The sequence below is a fragment of the Danio rerio genome, chromosome 7 (assembly GCF_052040795.2).
Source record: "Danio rerio strain M-AB ecotype USA chromosome 7, GRCz13ab, whole genome shotgun sequence".
Classification (NCBI taxonomy): Eukaryota; Metazoa; Chordata; class Actinopteri; order Cypriniformes; family Danionidae; genus Danio; species Danio rerio.
Window position 1 is genome coordinate 12,759,062 of NC_141027.1, and position 21,656 is coordinate 12,780,717.

A 21,656-nucleotide genomic window follows, 5' to 3' on the forward strand; every position below is an offset into this window, starting at 1 on the left:
TTAGATAGATATTACTGAGCAAAAGTTTTTTATTAATTTGCGACAATGACACTTATCAGAGTTTTAAAGCAATACTTTGCTACAGCAATCCAGATGTTAAAAAAACTTTGTATGTTTTTAAGAAGCAAAATTCAAGTCAAACACCAAAACTCTCATTGAAAGTTATTCTGTTAATCAAGGCGGCATTTATTAAATGTAAAAAAATAATAATAATAATTTTTTAAATATTTCTTAAAATTTTAAATAACTGCTTTCTTATTGTATGTAGTTTTAAATGAAATTAAAACAGGAAATCCGGTTTCCCCCACAGTCTAAACACATGCGCTATAGGTGAATTGAAAGAACCAAATTGGCCAAAGTGTATGAGTGTTTGTGATTGAATCTGTATGGGTGTTTTGCAGTACAGCAGCTGGAAAAGTATGCACTGTGTAAAACATCTGCTGGAATTGTCAGTTAATTCCGCTGTGGCGACCCCTGATGAATAAAGGGACTAAGCCGAAGGAAAATGAATAAATCTATACACCAAAGCACTGAAGATTAACAATCATTTAAGTTGAACATAGTTGTTGAACGCTAGCCAGATCGACATATATGAGCTGCTGTTGTTCACCTCTATGTTAATAAAAAAAAAAAACGTTAACTGATCAATAGGTGTTTACCAGACTGGCTCTATTCCAGACTACTGCGCATTTTAAGCATCATAAACACACTTCCAACACAACTGCGATGCCAAAAGGTAGGCGGCATAACATACTCCATTTGTTTGCAATGAAAAAACAACATTTAAAGTTTCCAATTCAACCCACTGCCATATAATTTCCTGTCATCTCTCTGCGGTCCCTGTCAAATAACAAGTGCTGAAAAATATCCCGGAAAAAAAAAAGATTAAAACTTCACAATGCGATAGAAAGAGCATATTGTTATGCGATTCCCATCTCAGAACTGAAGAGACAACAAAAGGATCATTTGTTAGTCCGCCTACAATGCAACCCTTCAATAGTGTTTCTGAATCTGTAAATTGGGAATGAAAAAGCAGAGCAGAGCATGTGCACTTTAATGCGGAGGAGATGGTGACATTGGAAAAAAAAAAAGGGCACAAGTGGCTTCAATTGAAAACTCGAGAATATCAATACCCTTGAAAACACAATGCAATAAAAAGCAATCAGGCACAAGGTTAGTGCAACATCTGCTTGTCATAATCGATGGTATAAGCCAAGCAAGAATTGCAGTTTCGAAAATCTACTCTGGGACGTAATTGTTGACTATGTACTCATTTAACCTCGCATGCTTTCCGTCCCGGTAGAATAAAGGTTATTCGACGGAGATAAAGTGTTGGGTCCTGATTTATTCAAACAAGAGAATTTAAGAGCTTAATAAGAACCTGCTGCCAAAGTGCACCAAACTATTTAGGAATATGAGGCTTAAAAGCACTGCGGTTCAGCTGAAGAGCAAACGCATGGTGTACGCAACAGGTGGAGCTGAAAGAGGGAATGTGTTCACAATGCTTTTTTTAAAACGGAGGATAGCTTAATACGCTGAATTTGAAGCAAACAAACTAGATGAATAATAGGACCATATGAACTATGTGAGAAAGGAAGTGTGAATGTTTAGGGGTCTTTTATATACAATAAGACAGATTGATAGAACAATAGATAGACAGTCAGACAGACAAACTGATAGACAGAACTATAGACATGATGATAGATATATAGAGCAACAGAACAATACTTTGATAAATAAACAGACAGACAGATAAATAGACAGAAGTAAAAATAGATATAAAGATAGATATATAGATAGACAGAATGATGTATATATAATGGTAGATATAATGATAAAATAATAGATATAACAATAGAACGACAGATAAAACAATAGAAAGATAGAACTATATAGATATAGTGACAGAAAGACAGATATAATGATAAAACAAAAGATATATAAATAGAATGCTAGATAGATAGATTGATGGAACTATAGATATAACAATAAAACGATAGATAAACTGATGGAATGATAGAAAGATAGATATAATGATTGATATAACATTGGAACAATAGCTATAATGATAGAACGATAGATATGATGATAGATAGTACGATAGACATAACAATAAAAAAAGATTTAAGATAGATATAACAATATAAAGATAGAACGATAAAACAATAGATATAACAGTAGATATAATGATATAACAATATAAAGATAGAACGATAGGACAATAGATATAGACATAACAATATATATAATTATAATAGATAGATATAACAATATAAAGATAGAACGATAAAACAATAGATATAACAGTAGATATAATGATATAACAATATAAAGATAGAACGATAGGACAATAGATATAGACATAACAATATATATAATTATAATAGATAGATTTAACAATATAACGATAGACAGAACAATAAAATGTAAGATATAACTATAGATAACGATAGATAAAACAATAGATAGAATGATAGATATAATGATAGAATGATAGATATAACAATATAACGATGGACATAAAGATAAAACAATACAAACATTCACAATATTTATAATATAGCACGATAGGTACAATGACAGAACGATAGATATAATGAAAGAATGATAGATATAACAATAGAACAATAGATATAACGATAGATAGATATAACGATAGATAACGATAAATACAACAATAGATATAACAATATAACGATAGATATAACAATAGATATAATGATAGAAAAATAGATATAATGATAGAAATAACAATAGATATAACGATAGAACGATAAATATAACAATAGATATAACGATAGAAGATAAATTTAACAATAGATATAATGATAGAAAAATAGATATAACAATAGAACAATAGATATAACGATAGATAGATATAACGATAGATAACGATAAATATAACAATAGATATAACAATATAACGATAGATATAACAATAGATATAATGATAGAAAAATAGATATAATGATAGAAATAACAATAGATGTAACGATAGAACGATAAATATAACAATAGATATAACGATAGAAGATAAATATAACAATAGATATAACGATAGAACGATAGATATAACAATAGATATAATGATAGAACGATAGATATAACAATAGATATAACGATAGAAGATAAATATAACAATAGATATAACGATAGAAAAACAGATATAACGATAGAAATAACAATAGATAGAACGATAGAACGATAAATATAACAATAGATATAACTATAGAATGATAGAATAATGAAAGAATAACAATAGATATAATGATAGACAAATAGATATAACGATAGAAATAACAATAGATATAATAATAGAAATAACAATAGATATAATGATAGAAATAACAATAGATATAATGATAGACAAATAGATACAACGATAGAAATAACAATAGATATAATGATAGAAATAAAAATAGATATAATGATAGAACGATAAATATAACAATAGATATAACGATAGAACGATAGATATAACAACAGATATAATGATAGAATAATAGGTATAACGATAGAAATAACAATAGCAATAACGATAGAATGATAAATATAACAATAGATATAACGACAGAACGATAGATATAACAATAGATATAATGATAGGATAATAGATATAACGATAGAAATAATAGATATAACGATAGAAAGATAAATATAACAATAGATATAATGATTAGGGATGTAACGGCATTGTAAATACCGTCATACCGCAATATTAATTTTTTTCGATATTACCGAAGTCGCATGACTCGGTAAAACTATAGGTCTTCTGAGAAAATTTGCTCAGGCGAATGAAGCGAACGGGAGGTAGCGAAAACTACAATACCCATCAGCCCATGCTTGACCATCATCCCTTGCGGTCTGTTGTCGCTACAGATCCAGTAATGCGGAAATGGAGTGTGCTGCTAGAAGCGGGGATGAAAAGAGCTGGAAAACTCTAAGGCCCTGTTTACACTAATGCGTTTTAGTTTGAAAACGCATAAGTTTTGCTATCCAGTAAAACTTACGGTTTCACGGCTGGAGAGGCCGTTTTCATTCTGAAACGCTGCAGCTCCGTCTCAGTGTAGATGATGGAAAACGGAGACATCTAAAACGGAGGCGGGGCTGCAGACGTTCGCCTCTCTGATTGGGGCTTTTCCTGAATATTAAGTAGCCTAACACACACAGTTCAGTTCTGCATTCTCTCCGTGTAAGTTCAGACTTCGCAAGTTTGATCAAGGCTGCAGTCTCTTCTTCTCAGTTTGATATGGAAAAGCAGACTATACCGAGGACACGCGTAAATCTTCAAAGGGAACAGTGTACTTTATAACTTCATTCACATCACCCTGGCTTCGTTGTTTCACTTTCTCAACAATAAAATGTAAACATGATTTAAGGAACTGCCTATTTTCATTTTAATATTAGCAACTTAGACAGCAGACATGTTGAGGCGCCGTGCTGCATATATATATATATATATATATATACATATAGCGACATCTTCACTGTGTGGATATTTATAACAAAACGGAGCCGATAACAACTGCCTCCTTTCAATTTCAGTGAAAATACGAAACACAGCCTCTCTTTTGCTGAGTATCAGTTTTAAGAATCGATAATGGCCATTTTAAAAGTATAACATACAATAAGTTTATACATTATAGGAAATAAAGGCAAGCGATAAGTCAATATACAGAATGTACGTGCTTACATTAATCATTAACTTATCTTTGCGCTCAGCCAAACACGTTACCTGAGAACAAGTAATAGATTCCAATGACCAAAGTCAGGGAATATGTCGTTAGATAAAGACAACAAGATAAATGAAATATCCCGTTTAATAAATATAGTGAGATTAGATCCAGCGGGAGATGCTTGATGAGAAGTCCGACTAGCAGAGCTCTCATCTGGGTAGATGGGCTGAGTGTGATTAAATGTTGAATGTGATGAGTTTTCAACAATACTAAATTGAAACTTTATTTTTTTACATGGTTTAATAATTTTTTGTTATTAAAATTGAAGTTCCTGTTTCAAAGCTTACAGATAGATGGCTAATTTGTATGTCATTGACACTTTTGGCACTTTTTTGGAGTATTTTCATAAGTTTTGTTTTTTCCTGTAAATGATTCAATAAATACCGTACCGTGACATTCATACCGAGGTATTACCGTACCGTGAAATTCTGATACCGTTACATCCCTAATAATGATAGAACGATAGATATAATGGTAGAAAAATAGATATAACGATAGAAATAATAGATATAACGATAGAACGATAAATATACCAATAGATATAACTATAGAATGATAGAATAATGAAAGAATAACAATAGATATAATGATAGACAAATAGATATAACGATAGAAATAACAATAGATAAAATAATAGAAATAACAATAGATATAATAATAGAAATAACAATAGATATAATGATAGACAAATAGATACAACGATAGAAATAACAATAGATATAATGAGAGACAAATAGATATAATGATAGAAAAATAGATATAATGATAGAAATAACAATAGATATAACAATAGAACGATAAATATAACAATAGATATAACGATAGAACGATAAATATAACAATAGATATAATGATAGAACGATAGATATAACAATAGATATAATGATAGAAAAATAGATATAACGATAGAAATAATAGATATAACGATTGAACGATAAATATAACAATAGATATAAATAGAATGATAGAATAATGAAAGAATAACAATAGATATAATGATAGACAAATAAATATAACGATAGAAATAACAATAGATATAATAATAGAAATAACATTAGATATAATAATAGAAATAACAATAGATATAATGATAGAAATAACAATAGATATAATGATAGAAATAACAATAGATATAATGATAGACAAATAGATACAACGATAGAAATAACAATAGATATAATGAGAGACAAATAGATACAACGATAGAAATAACAATAGATAATGATAGAAATAACAATAGATATAATGATAGAATGATAAATATAACAATAGATATAACGATAGAACGATAGATATAACAATAGATATAATGATAGAATAATAGATATAACGATAGAAATAACAATAGCAATAACGATAGAATGATAAATATAACAATAGATATAACGACAGAACGATAGATATAACAATAGATATAATGATAGGATAATAGATATAACGATAGAAATAATAGATATAACGATAGAACGATAGATATAACAATAGATATAATGATAGAACGGTAGAATAATGAAAGAATAACAATAGATATAATGATAGACAAATAGATATAACGATAGAAATAACAATAGATATAATAATAGAAATAACAATAGATATAATAATAGAAATAACAATAGATATAATAATAGAAATAACAATAGATATAATGATAGAAATAACAATAGATATAATGATAGAACGATAAATATAACAATAGATATAACGATAGAACGATAGATATAACAACAGATATAATGATAGAATAATAGATATAACGATAGAAATAACAATAGCAATAAGGATAGAATGATAAATATAACAATAGATATAATGATAGAATGATAAATATAACAATAGATATAACGACAGAACGATAGATATAACAATAGATATAATGATAGGATAATAGATATAACGATAGTTATAACAATAGATATAACGACAGAACAATAGATATAACGATATAACATTAGATACAATGAGAGACCGATAGAACCGATATAACGGTAGAATGATAGATGTATAGACATAACTATACATAAAACAATATAAGATAGATACAATGGACATAATGATAGAACAATAAAAATATTGATAGCACAATAAATACAATGAAAGAATGATAGATATAAGAAAAGAATGATAGACAACAACAGACATAACAACAGACATAACAACAGAACAATAGATATATAGATATAACAATAGATATAATGATAGAAATTACAATAGATATTACGATAGAACAATGGATATAACAATAGATATAACGACAGAACGATTGATAAAACAAAAGAATGATAGATATAACAATATAACGATGGATATAACGACAAAATGATCATAACAATAGAACAATTGACGTATAAAAAGTATGGACATAACCATAGAACGATGGATATAAAGATAGATATAATGATAGAAAGATGGTCATATTGATAGAATGATTGACATAACGATATAAATTAGATATAACAAGAGAATGACGGATTTAATAATAGAAAAATAGATGTAATGAACAAAAAATAGCTATAACGACAGAATGATATAAAGATAGATACAACGATAGATATGATAGATAGATAGATAGATAGATAGATAGATAGATAGATAGATAGATAGATAGATAGATAGATAGATAGATAGATAGATAGATAGATAGATAGATAGATAGATAGATAGATAGATAGATAGATAGATAGATAGATAGAACAATAGCTAAAATAATCAAACAACAGATTTAACAATAGATACAATAAGAGAATGATAGATGCAACGATATAACGACGTATGAACATAACGATAGAACGATAGACATAATGATGGAGATAACAATGAACAAATGGATGAAAATACAGACAGAACAACAGAAAGACAGATGGAGTGACAGATTCACAGTGACATGTTTTGTGTTTAGTAAAAGATGTTTGTGGCGTAATATCATCACACCACACAGCGGATCAGCTTGAGAGTTCATCGCTATCAGACTGTCCAAAAGATTAAATTAACTACGTCTGGCCACCAAATCCCACATCCAGAACACAGTCTGACCCCGCACAGCGCTTTCATGAGAGTGTTTCTAGCAGCGCACTGCCAGAGGGAGGTGAAAGAGCTCTAATAGGAAAAGCAGGAAAACAGGAGATGTGGGAAAAGTGTAGTGAAAACACCTGTTAGAGCCCGCTTCACTTTCTGTGCTGAAACTCACAGCTTCTTAAAGAGTCCCTGCGGTGGCTCCCACGCGCGCATAAATCACACACAAGTGTTTAGCCCACAGAACAAATATTATTCTGAAAGATTACGGCAAAAAGCCTTAATGGAGACTGCGGATAAATGCACATCAAATTTCAATTTGGACTGCAACAGAAAGCCGATCTGCTTGTGATGAATGGAGCCAATCACCTGCTCCAGCCAGCAAAACGCACGTTAGAAATTCTGGTTAAAACGGCGTTATGGGGTTAGTTCCCAGCATGTTTAAATGAACACATTGAACTGAACTAATCTAAACTGAACTGACACCGTTTCAATTGAATATAATCTTCTGCTATGTGCTCTATGTGAAGACACAATCTACATTTTGAAAGCTCTATACAACTAAAGATTAATTGAAGTTAATTGAATCGTCTATTATGATTTTAAAGAGCCCATATTATACATGAAATAGGGTCATATCTTGGTTGTAAGGGTCTCCAACAACAGTCTAATATGCATGCAAGGTCAAAAAACACTTTCATGGTCTTATAATCTGCATTTATTTTTACCTAATTATCCCAGCGACTCCTGTATGAATCGTCCAGTGATTCATTTGTTCCCAAACCCCTCCTTAGCGCAAAGCTAATCTGCGCTGATTGGACCGATGACAGCCTGTTGCGATTGGTCAGTCAGAGTGAAAAGCCAAACAGCTAATCAGCAATATAAAAGTAATCACAGTTCATACACGCTCGATAGTGTGCATGAATCAACCGTTTTAAACACTGTACTCTTACAGATTTAAGCCTTAGCTGGATACTTCACTTCACTTAGAGCTGTGTTACACACTACATGGAGGGGAATTTTCAAAAACCCATAATATGGGCTCTTTAAATCTTTGTGAGTTGCTTTCTTCTGTTGATCACAAAAGAAGATATTTTGAGAATGCTGGTTGCTGGGACTCATTGAATTCCATAGTAATTTTTTTTTCCTTTCTATGGAAGTTAATGGGTCCCAGCAACCAGCATTCTTCAAAATAATTACATTTTTGGGTGGACTGTTCCATTAAAGCCTTGCTTAAATGTCTATTTGCAAATTCTGTGATGACATAGTGGTCATAAAACTTGTGCATTCAAAATGACTTGTGCATTTAACAAGTGCCGGTTGCTGTGAAGCCGGAAGAACACCAGAGGATCCCATTTAGTCTTAAAGGGATAGTTCACCCAAAACTAATTACCTCATCATCTTTTGTGGTTTTAAACCTTTATCATTTTCTTTCTTCTGTTGAACACAAAATCACTTGTTCAAAAAAAAAAGATATTTTAAAGAATGTTGGTTACTGGGACTAAAGAAGACAATATGTGACAGCAAAATATCTTCTTTTTTGATCAAGTGAAGGGTGAGTAAATGATGACAGAATTTTATTTATTTATATATTTTTTTCATTTTTGGGTGAACTATTCCTTGAATGCCTTGTTCAAATTGTTATTTGCCCAATTTGAGATGACATATTCACAAAACTCGGCAAAGGCAATCACGATTTGATCTAAAATATCTTAAATTGTTTTGTAAACACATACGAAGGTCTTAGGGGATTGGAACAACATGAATAAATAATAACAGTTTTAACTTTTGGTAGGGCTGCAACAACGAATCGAATGAATCGATAATAACCGATAAATACCGATAACTAAAAGCGTTGGCAACGATTATCGATTCATAATCGATTTGTTGTATTGCGCGACACGGATACGTTTGCTTAAAAAAAGAATGCTTTAGCTCAGCGCGAAGCAGCGTGAACACGGCCTCTCTCCGTCTCTTGCGCACTGATACAGAGTTCAGCGCCTCAAAGACAGGGATGACGCAGAAGGGAGCAACAGCTGGGTAAATCACTACAGAATCCTGCTTTTGTTCCGTTTTGAAGTGAGAATCCTAAAGTCCGTGGTGCTGGTGTTTTGTGTCTGGGCCGAGCCAGAGTAAGATAGCGGGGTTAAGTTGGTTTTGTTTTCGGTACTCCTGACAAATTCAGTGATAGACGGCATTAACTTAAAAAAAACTCTTACCCTAAAAAGATCTAAATGGTGTTTCCTACAAAAACACAAAGCAGGTTGTGTTTCACAGCTTTCTTTTTCTTTTTTATTTTCTTTTTTGCTCGATATTATGACCACTGCTCCGTTTAAGCAGTCACAAAATTGCGCTGAGCCAGAGAGAGCTCGCGCTGAGGAACCATCGGAAAAGTGCTTCTTTTTTTCATTTTTTTTCTACTGAAAATAAAACCAACTTAACCCCGCTGAGAAAAACGTGTCATATTATCACAGTTATGCAACGTTTTAACTGCCTAATACTTCATTTATGTTTTAGCTATGTAAATACACACAAGTACTAGTAAAACAATACATTTAGAGTTTGTAAAACACACAAGGAAATATAATATAATTTGCAGATGTGTTTTAATTATTTCAGATACACACAGTGAAAGTAACTATAAAGCTGAATCTACTCTTCTCTAAGTTCACCAGTTACTTACTTGGATGTATTTTGGGAGTAACTTATAAATGTACCTGCTGAATCCTGCATGTTCTGCTTTTTATGAACGAGGCAGCGGCCGTAAGTAAACATGGCGACACCCATCTCACGTTATAGATCACATAATCGTGTAAGTGATCGTGAATTGGAAAATCAGGTAATTGATGACATGATGAGCAAGCTTGTGAATATGTTGAATTAAAACAGAAAAAAATTAAATAAAAGTGATACATCTGTCATACATCACTGTTGGGGCTGTAGTGTGTCACGTGACAAACATTATGCGTCGCCATAGAAACATTAAGGGTGAACGCTCTAAAAAAACTCATTCCCGGGCCAGAGAGAATCTTTTAATAACAGTAGTAAAGCAGCGGCAGTAGAGTTACTTTGCATTGCAAGACTAAAGACTAAAGTTTTTATTCACTCGTCACGAAGAGCTGCACAGCAAAAACTTTTATATCTTTGTAATTTTGTCTCGTTTCCAGTTCAAAAAAAAAGACCAGAAAAGAAAAATGGCATGAGAAAATAAAGTGATGCTGAAAACTTCTGTTTGAGATTATATCTTAAGATAAATAATGCTTTTCTTGGTTTTTTTTTTTTATGGGATTTATCGATTAATCGAAAAAATAATCAACAGATTAATCGATTATTAAAATAATCGGTAGTTGCAGCCCTAATTTTTAAGTGAACTAGCCCTAAAAGACTTGCATGAGCCAGAAGTTGCTGACACTTTTATCTTAGTATGTTAATGTGCTTATAACTGAAACTGAATTTTGAGTAAGGGGCAGAGCGTGAACAATTCCCCCATAGGCCATCAACAGTAAAAGGGGCGTGGCTAAGCATATTGTTTGTGAACCCGTCAAACTGGCATCATCAGAGAAAGGCTGACACCCTAATTCCAGAAGCAAATGCTCAAACTTTGATTGAAAATAACCACAACAAACTTTTTCCTAAGTGGATTAACTTGGACATTTTAATTATTCACATTAAGAATAACAACATGTGCTAACCACATAAACATTTTAAATTTAGATTTTACTCAAACTTAAAGAAAAGTGACTGTCAGCTTCTGCACAACCTGAATGAATGACACTGGCCAAATGGTGTGTGTGTGTGTGTGTGTGTGTGTGCATGGAAAACGGTGCTCGACGTGGCCGGCTGTAACTTAATCCCAGAGTGCACTGCTTGCGCTATACTGTACCTGCTACCTGCTCCATCTTTCCATTTCGTTCTGCCTCAAAGCGAGGGCTTGAGTTTCAGCTGTCGGTATTCATGTACCGGCGGGCGCGGGACAAAGAGATTTGACCACTTTAGGTGGCAGCTCTCTGGTGTAAATTGCTGTTATCGAGTGGCCCTATTGTTACGGATTAGGCTGGCGTCCACGTCCATGCCAGCGCTTCCATTAACATCCACGCCAGCGCTCTATATATAGCCTGTTTCTTATAGAAAAAGTTTCCCTTCGGACCTGCATGACTATGAGGAGATTTGAGTCGACGTTTGAGACAAATATTTGAGTTGGTCTGTAAATGTATCACAGGGATTCAATGTTTGCTCTCAAACTACTCAATTAATGGACTGTTTAAGTCTTTTAATGGCTGATGCAGATATGGAAAGAAGCAATTCAAATTAATAGGCAAAAAAATAATGTGTACATCACCAATTTAAATATTTCTGATCAAAAACTTTTCAGAAAGAACAGTTTTTTTTTTTTTTTTTATTTAGCATGCAACATGCAAACTCCACACAGAAATGCCAACATGCCCAGCCAGGACTCGAACCAGCCACTTTTTGCTGTGAGGCGACAATGTTAACCAGTTTACCATTCAATCATTCAGCCAATCTCCGGGTCTGGCAGGAGCACTTTTAGCTTAGCTTAGCATAAATCAATGAATCACATTAAACCATTAGCATAATTAGCATAATTAGCTAAAAAAATTCTAAAAAATAGTTTTAATAGCTTTCCTATTTAAAGCAGGACTCTTCTGTGGTTACATCTAAGGCAGACAGAAAATTTAAAGTTGATATTTTCTAGGGTGATATGGCTACCCTGCTGAAAAATCCAGCTTAAACCAGCCTAAACTGGTTGGCTGGTTTTAGCTGGTCGACCAGGCAGGTTTTAGAGGGGTTTTGGCCACTTCCAGGCTGGTTTCCAGCCATTTCCAGCCTGGTCTTAGCTGGTCAGGCTGGAAAATGACCAGCCAAATCCAGCTAAAACCAGCTTGACCAGCCTGGTTTAAGCTGGATATAGCTGGTTTTGGCTGGACTCCCAGCTTGGCTAGGCTGGTCAAGCTGGTTTTAGCTGGTCATCTCCCAGCCTGACCAGCTAAGACCAGGCTGGAAATGGCTGGAAACCAGCCTGGAAGTGGCCAAAACCCCTCTAAAACCAGGCTGGTCGACCAGCTAAAACCAGCCAACCAGCTTAGGCTGGTTTAAGCTGGATTTTTCAGCAGGGTAAGAGCTGTTCTCTCATTCTGGCGTTAATAATCAAAGAGCTTTGCTGCTGTACAATGAATCAGTGATATTTTGCAGCTCCAGAAAATAGTCCCCGGCTAGGCAACTATCTAACAGTGCTGCGTAACTGCAGAAGAGTCAGGCTTTAAACAGGAAAATGATCAAAACTCGTTTGGTCATTTTTGAGCAAAATGCTAATGATCTAATCTGACTCAATTATCTATGCTAAGCTAAGAGATTAGCTGAATGGATTAAAAATGGTAAAACTGGACTGTTTAGCTTTACAAATGAGCCTATTTCCAAAGATAGTGCTTTTAAGAGCTTGTCCACACAAAACACACCACTTAGCTTAGCATTCACACTGTTTATCAAGACTGACATCAAAGATAAAAGAAAAACTCAAACATACTGTCGCTTTCATGACATATTTTTAGACTTAACTATGCAAAACAATGTAGTTTGTGGTACATGTGCATTAGGCATGGGATGATAACCAGTTTCAAGGTATACCGCGGTTTGGAAAAGTCAAGGTTTTAAAACCGCCAAAACTTTCTGTAATACCGTTCCTAAGGTATGTGTAAGATTTTTTATGTACTAATGAAGACAGCAGAAGTTAATGATTCATTTGAATTATTCAGCCTGACATGTTTACTGCTCCAAAATATTTTAAATCTTTAAAAAGTACATATGTATTGTTTTCAAAGGGGGGAAAAAATTGTTGTTTTTTACCCAGACATTTAAAAACAATATATTTTAGGAGCAGTGAGCATAACAGCGTCATATTTTTATCCAAGGTTATCATACCGTCAGAATCTTATACCGGCCAACGCCTAATGTGCATACATGTTATGGCATTCTTATCATTTGGAAACTCTTAAAGAGCTTAAAAATGTGTCAACACAGCAACAGGGATCCTCCATCTGCTGCAAGTAGATGCAGGTCTTTTGCCTATATTGAACAACAGGAAAAAAAAAAGTACGCTTAAGCATTCTGTCCTTGTCATGGTCACATCTTCCGACATCATGTTCTGTTTTTAGGGTGTTTAGATGGCTTTGACCATGTTCATACTTATATAATTGCTAGTTGTCCTGAGACCAACATTTTTTATGATGACCCAGGGACAACAACTCCATCAGCCAATCAAACGCTATGACATCCTCATTATGCACCCCTGCAAATCCCCCCAAAAAATAAAATAAAATAAATAAAAAGCACCAGTGAAGAGGACAAGTGGAAAGGTAAGACCACGAGATTTTTCCTATCTATTTACATAATGATCGTAAAATAAATATTTGTAAAAATGGACTCAACCTGGATTTTACAGTGAATTACAGTACATCAGCGTCTCGAATACTCTCGTTTGTTTAAACAAGTGTTTTGTTCTGCATTTCAGGCGTTTGTCTTTGAATGAGACTGAATGCGAAAACAAGTATTAGACATTTTTGCTGTCCCTTTAAATTAGAAAAAGGCCAGGTTTTATCGTGTTTGACAGCTAGGCACACTATTAATTTGTTATCTTGTTTTAATTTGAGCCAGAAAGTACATTAAAGCACATCAATCTAACGTTAGACTTGTATGGACAGCTAATTAGGCTAACTAATTTGTCAATGCAAACTAATGTTAAATGTTCGCTAAGCAGGACAAAAAGAGCAAATCCATAATCAAATATTTATTTTACGATCATTCTGTAAACTGATAGGAAAAAAATTGTGATCTTACCTTTTCACTTATTCTCTTTACTGGTAAAAAAATGCAGGTGCAGGTTTTAGTGCACATAATGGGCACATAATGATGACGTCATGACGTTTGATTGGCTGATAGAGTTGTTGGACCTGGGTCATCATTAAAAATGTTGGTCTCAGGACAACTAGCACTTGGCAAAATCAAGATGTACGTTCATATTTCAATCAAACCACACTTTCAGCACTCTTTTCAACCCTCTCCATACACTTTGCTCAGAGCAAACTAAGGTTCAGATGCTATCGCTCTTACATATACATACTTTCACTCATTTTCCTTCGGCTTAAGCCCTAATTTATCAAAGGTCACCACAGTGGAATGAACTGTCAACTATTCCAGCATATGTTTCTGCAGCAGATGCCCTTCCGGCTGCAACCCAGTACTGGGAAACACCCATACACTCTCACAATCTCACACACACACTCATACACTATGGCCAATTTTAGTTCATACAATTCACCTATAGCGCATGTCTTTGGACTGTGGGGGAAGGCAACCGGAGGAAACCCACATGAACACAGGGAGAACATGCAAACTCCACACAGAAATGCCAACTGCCCCAGCAGGGACTCGAATAAGCGACCTTCTTGTTGTGAGGCAACAGTGCTAACCACTGAGGCACCGTGCCACCCATACATATACAACATAACTGAATTAGCTTTAAAGGGGTAGATTACCCAAAATTGAAAGTTCTGTCATCACTTGCTCATACTCAACATTCAACACAAAGGAAGATATAATGAGGAATCCTGAAAAAAAAACAGCCATTGACTTCCATAGTATGGCTGCTGGTTTTCGACATTCTTCAGTATATCTTGTATTGTGTTTATAATAATATATATAATAATAATAATAATAATAATAATAATAATAATAATAATAATAATAATAATAATAAATAAATAAATAAATAATAAAAAAAAAAAATTTTTTTTTAAAAAAAAAAAAAAATATATATATATATATATATATATATACACTTGTTCAAACTACTTAATTAAAATGAGCAAAAACAACAGAATTCTTGAGATTTCATTGGGACAACTTAATTTTTTATTGTTAATCTACATAAATTTGATAAAAGCGTTAAATTAACTTAATCTGTTTGTGTTGGGACAACATGAATGAATTGTGTGGAACCCTGCAGTTTTTATAGTGTATACAATGTAAAAATGCTAGGTTCTACACCAGGGGTGTCTAACTCATTTTAGCTCAGGGGCCACATAGAGGGAAATCTATTCCCAAGTGGGCCGGACTGGTAAAATCATGGCATTTATAAATTAAAAACAACAATTTCAGATTGTTTTCTTTCTTTTAATACTATCAACGTAAAACATAAAGCTGGAGCCTGAGGACAACAGGATCTCTCAGCACCTTGTAACCTTTTGATTTAGCAGCTAATTCATATAAATTTGTATTATGTCATACGTACAATTTACTACGATTTGCTCATCCACCAATGACGGTTGGGTTTAGAGGGTGTAGTTGGGTAACAAGCCACCTTCATTATATCGTACATTTTCGTACGACTGAACTTGTATGAATTAGCCACTTAATTCATCTAACATGAATCTGTTAAGTTTCCTCTTGAGAACACCTCAGTGTGGTATGGCAGGGCATAAATATGGTCTTTCTCTCTGAGAAGGCTGTCACACTGATGCTGATTCAGGCTTCTGTATCGGATTGGAACAGCAGGTTCTTTAATTGAAAAACTGCATCTCATTTTTATACTTTACAGAGTCATCTTGTGGGCCGGATTAAACCCGTTTGCGCGCCTGATCCAGCCCACGGACCATTCGTTTGACACCCTTGTTCTACACAATTGATTTGTGTTGGGACAACATGAAGGAACTAAGTTATCTGTTTTTACTAATTAAAGTGGATTGAACATTAAAACAATTAAGTTGTCCCCCAAAAAACTAAAGATTTGTGTTGTTTCGACTCAATTTCAGGGGAAAATAAATAGTTTGAACAAACAGCAAAGATAATTTTAACTCAAATTAAGTTAACTTAATGTTTTTTGCAATATAATGTTGATTGAACATGAAACAATTAAGTTGTCCAAAAAACGAATAATTTGTCAAAAAAGTTGTCAAAAAAGAATAATTGTGTTGTTTCAGCTCATTTTAAATAAGTAGCTTGAACAGACAGCAAACATCCTTTTTTTGAGTGTACACTGTAAAAACGGCTGGTTTCCACACAACCCCTTCAGTTGTCCCAACACAAATCGATTAAGTTAATGTTTTCTTAACAATTTTAAGTTAATTGAACATAAAACAATTCAGGTGTCCCACAAAAAAATCAAGAATTGTGTTGTTTAAGCTCATTTTAATTAAGTGGTTTGAACAAGCAGCAAACATAATTGTTTGTAGGCTGAAATGGCTAGGAACTATTCTTATTCTGCCGTAATGATCAAAGAACTTTGTTGCCATACAATGGTTCGGTGACATCATGCAGCTCCTGAAAATAGTCCCCAGCTAGATAACTAACTAACAGTGCTGCATAACTGCAGAAGAGTCAGGCTTTAAACAGGACAATTATCAAAAAACTTTGGTCATTTTTGAGCAAAATGCTAATCCGCTTGTTAAGTTTGACATCATGCGAAGTGGCTTCCATGTCCAAGCACTCTATCAAACTGTATGGGAAGACTCATCAAATGATAATAATGGATGTGATACTTTCACGATCTTGATATATATATATATATATATATATATATATATATATATATATATATATATATATATATATATATATATATCCATGCCCAAGATCCGATGGCCAGAAAGTGATAAATTTTTCATTAATTGTTAAAATTTTGGTACAGATACTGATGTGTACACTATGATTTTATATAAAACTCATTTTAAAGTGTGATATGACTAAAAAAAAGTGGCCATAAATTAATATTTTCTCAATTCAAATGAGTAGCGGCTTGGACCCGGAAACAGTATTCTGTAGAAACGCACTGCAAATCGGTCAGAATACTTGCAAATATTCACGCAAGACACCGGTAATGTTTCAAGGGGCTCCAAAACCATGACAGACCCTGCTGAGATATGGATGTGTTATTATGCCGTGACTGTTGCTCAGTGAAGTGATTAGTGGTCTTTGAAAGGCGAGTTGTTTTTTGTTTATTTAAATATTCTAATTACACGACATTTCAAGAGTTCGCCCTTAGCTGATGGTTGATTATGGAGCATGTTTAGCATGCTGTCCCGGAAGAGAGCCCTTAGCTCGAGTAGGGGAGGAAGGGGGGATTCTTCAAGACGAAGATGGCTGAGGTGAGATACTCTAGTTATTTATAGTGGTTAAGGAGTCGTCTGATTGGTAAATCAGTGTTAGCTAATGTGGACCAGGTGCTATCAATCATAAGCGCGTGCTCCTATCGAAATTAGTTAATAAAAAAACTTCACAAATGAAAAAAACACATCCATATCTCAGCAGCGTCCGTCATGTTTTGGGTCCTCTTGAAACATTTCCGTTGGTTTTACGCACATATTTGCAAGTGTTGTGATCAATTTGCTGTGTGTTTCTTCAGTTGTTTGTGTTGAGCCCGATTTGCAAGACGTGTGTTGTCAACTTGTTGAAGATCGTTTCTCTGTTTGCTGGTGTTTTTGTAATTGCATGTGCTTTCTTAAATTGCAGTGCGTTCAGCTTTCTCGGCCACCGTAGATATGACTAAAAAGTGGCGATAAACTAATATTTTCTCATTTCAAATGAGTAGCGGAGCGGCTTGGACCCGGAAACAGTATTCCATACATCATGACATCAAGCGGAAGGTCTAATCTGATTCAATTATCCATGCTAAACTAAGCCAAGCAATAAGCTGGATGGATTAAAAAGTGGTAAAAAAAGTGTGTTGTTTTTAGCTCATTCTGGCGTGATAAAAGAAATGCGTTGTCATAAGTTAAATGATATTACCCAGCTCCTGAAATAGTTTTTCAGTGTACTTGAGGGTGAGGAAAGGATGCGAAAATGACAGATTTTTGGGTGAACAATCCATTTAACTGAATCAAACCTGCCAAGTGTGAAAAACCAAACAAAGTAGACTAAAGAGCAACAAATAAGAATTAAAAACACAAGCAATGCTGCAAAATCACAGTAATACTCTCGCTTGCTGACCTGTCCAGTGGATGACATCAGTGTCAACATCAAGCTGATCCGACACACAGCCAAAATCCAGAGCTCCATCTTTAAAATCCTGATTCGCCTGGTGAATGATGTCAGTCAGAAATCAGCCTGAAGAGGAAAAAAAGAGAGTCAGAAATGCTTTAAAACATTACCACAGAAACTAAACCTGTAGGAATGAACGACACTCGATTATTATTAACCTCAGTTGATTCTAGATTGAAAAGCCAGACAGTGATAGTCCAGAATTGACTGCATTATTCTGATATGAGACACATCACAGTCAGAAAACCTGCTAGTTTCTCAGGTACTCCACATGCATAATGCAACAGCAGCAGGAATGCAGTGTAATAGGTTTCTGAGCATCATTTCTGTGCAGCAGTGCATGTCATATTCACATGACACTGCTTTCATTTGATCACATTAGTGTTGTGAGAGAAGCTGCAAACAGGATGACCATACACACACACACACAGAGAGAGAGAGAGAGAAAGAGACAACAGCTTATCAATGCAAAGTTATTTAAGATACGACTCATATCAGACACGTAAAAGATGTAGTCCTAAAAAGACTCGGCTCATGCAAAGACGTGCACGCGACTAGCTCTTACCTTTGCTGCAAAGTAAACTCACAGATTCACATTTTAATCCATTAACCGCGCGCACGCCCGCACAGGTGATCAATAAATCGTGAACGAGCCCCCGTCGCGTTGTTCTGAATGCCGTGTGTCCGTCACGACGCGGTCGGTCGCGGTTGTAAAGGCTGAATTGAGCGCGACTGGCTGTGAGTTTCTCCGGTATCTTCGGCTCGGGGCTGCGACTGAAAACACAGGGCTGACAGAAGTTCGTGTGTTGAGCTCTCAGTCCACTAGGCGTCCCACACCGACCGAACACGCGCGACCACCACTCCCCCTACAGCGGGGCAGGTTGGCACACTTTATTGGGTAAGTAGGCACGATGGAAGATATGTAGGTAGGTAGGTAGGTAGGTAGGTAGGTAGGTAGGTAGGTAGATGCCATACAAACGGCATTTTGGGTTAATATAAAACTAATAAATATTTATATTTCGTATAAAGTAAATGGATGTACTTGTATTGGCTTACACAATATAAAAATCGATGTGCAAGATATTACACTATTATCATTACATAACTATACAGTTTAATATAAATTAATACAAAATAACCCCAATTATTATTATTTAAAAAAAACTAAAAGATAAAGCTGCAATATTAATTATATATGTATGCAATATTATATATGTATTTATGTGTATGTATGTATGTATATATATATATATATATATATATATATATATATATATATATATATATATATATATATATATATATATACATATATATATATACATACATATATATATATATATATATATATATATATATATATATATATATATATATATATATATATATATATATATATATATATATTCTTACAAAAATGGTGGGTTGTTGTAGCACAACATTAGGTCAAATGAGGACAAACCCAACTTTTTTTTTCTTCAATCAACTTTGAATGACACTTTTTAAACCAATTGGGTTGGGTCTGTCCATATTTGACCCCAAAATTGGGTTACAACAACCGATTTTGGGATAAGTAGTCATCATTATAGGGCAGTTGTTGTTGTTGTTGTTGTTTTGGGGGGGGATACTATTTATTTATTTATTTGCACACGAATAAAACTGAACGAAACAAAACCGAAAAATACAAGCCGTAATGTGCAGGAAGACGAAGAAAAACCCAAAAGAGCTTATTTAAAGTCTCTAGCCCTACATAAATCATACAGAAAACAACGACTATTACATTTACTAATATATAAATACACACAAATTAAATACAACACACACACACACACACACATCATTAAAATTAAATCATATACTCGAAAATCAAACCATATATAGAACAAACATACAATACAAAATAGATTTGTATGTATTATATACTTAAGATAGATAGACAGACAGACAGACAGACAGACAGACAGACAGACAGACTACTAATACACTAACTAAATACTTAAATACAAATCAATCCAAAAAAATCCCAAACAAGCCATTTTGGCAAGTATTAATTAATGTATTTAAATAGATAAAGCTGTAAATATTTGACTTGCAAAAATGCTGCATTGTCATAACAGAACATTTATTGTTATATATAACCCAACGCATGGTTAATTTTTGTTCTATTAAATTTAAATTACTCTTCTTAACCCAATTGCTGTTTGTCCATATTTGACCCAACAATAGGTTTCAACAACCCTGCATTTTTGTGTAATCTAAAATAGCCTGTGCAAAGCTATTTTGGCTAATGTTGAAATTTTTTTTAAAGAAATTATAATAATTAAATAACAGGACTTAAATAAATAAATAAATAATTGCATTTGATTGCATGAACGAAGCAAATATAATAAATAATTAATGTAATTTAAATGAATCTATTATTTAACCCAGTCACCAATGCACTAGCAGATTTAAAAAGACAATGTGAAGTCAACACACAATTAATTTTCTGACTTTGAGTTTGACATTTGGCTCTACCGCAATGACATTCAGACATTTTAAGTGTTTTCTCCACATCATTAAAGCCTCTGGACGTGTTGGTGAACTGATGAGGGCTTTTTATCATTCTCTATATGCTCCTGCCGGCGATCAAAGGGCTCGGCATATCTGTTTATGATGAAGTGTATAGAGGCTTTGACATGCTTTTACCTGCCCTGCTTCAAGTCAATGAGAGCAGAAAACCAGCAAAGCTTTTTTACTCCTTTAAACAGACTATTAGCCAGCTCTTACATCTACAGGCTTCATTATTATTCCGCACAGATCCGGCAGGGGATTTATGATGAATAAAAATGCAAGTATACTCATGTGTAACATTTGGCC

General features: G+C 33.8%; 1 protein-coding gene across 1 annotated transcript in view; it reads right to left on the reverse strand.

Annotated features, from left to right (window-relative positions):
• adamtsl3 (ADAMTS like 3) overlaps positions 1–19,573 on the reverse strand; it is a 403,073-nt gene extending 383,500 nt beyond the window's left edge. The window contains exons 1-2 of the mRNA XM_087260149.1: positions 19,363–19,573; positions 18,747–18,863 (exon numbers count right to left, since the gene is read on the reverse strand). Of these exons, the coding sequence (XP_087116275.1) occupies positions 18,747–18,815 (69 nt within the window). The 5' untranslated portion in view covers positions 18,816–18,863; positions 19,363–19,573. The remainder of the gene's footprint in view (positions 1–18,746; positions 18,864–19,362) is intronic.
• Between the last annotated feature and the right edge of the window lie 2,083 nt (positions 19,574–21,656).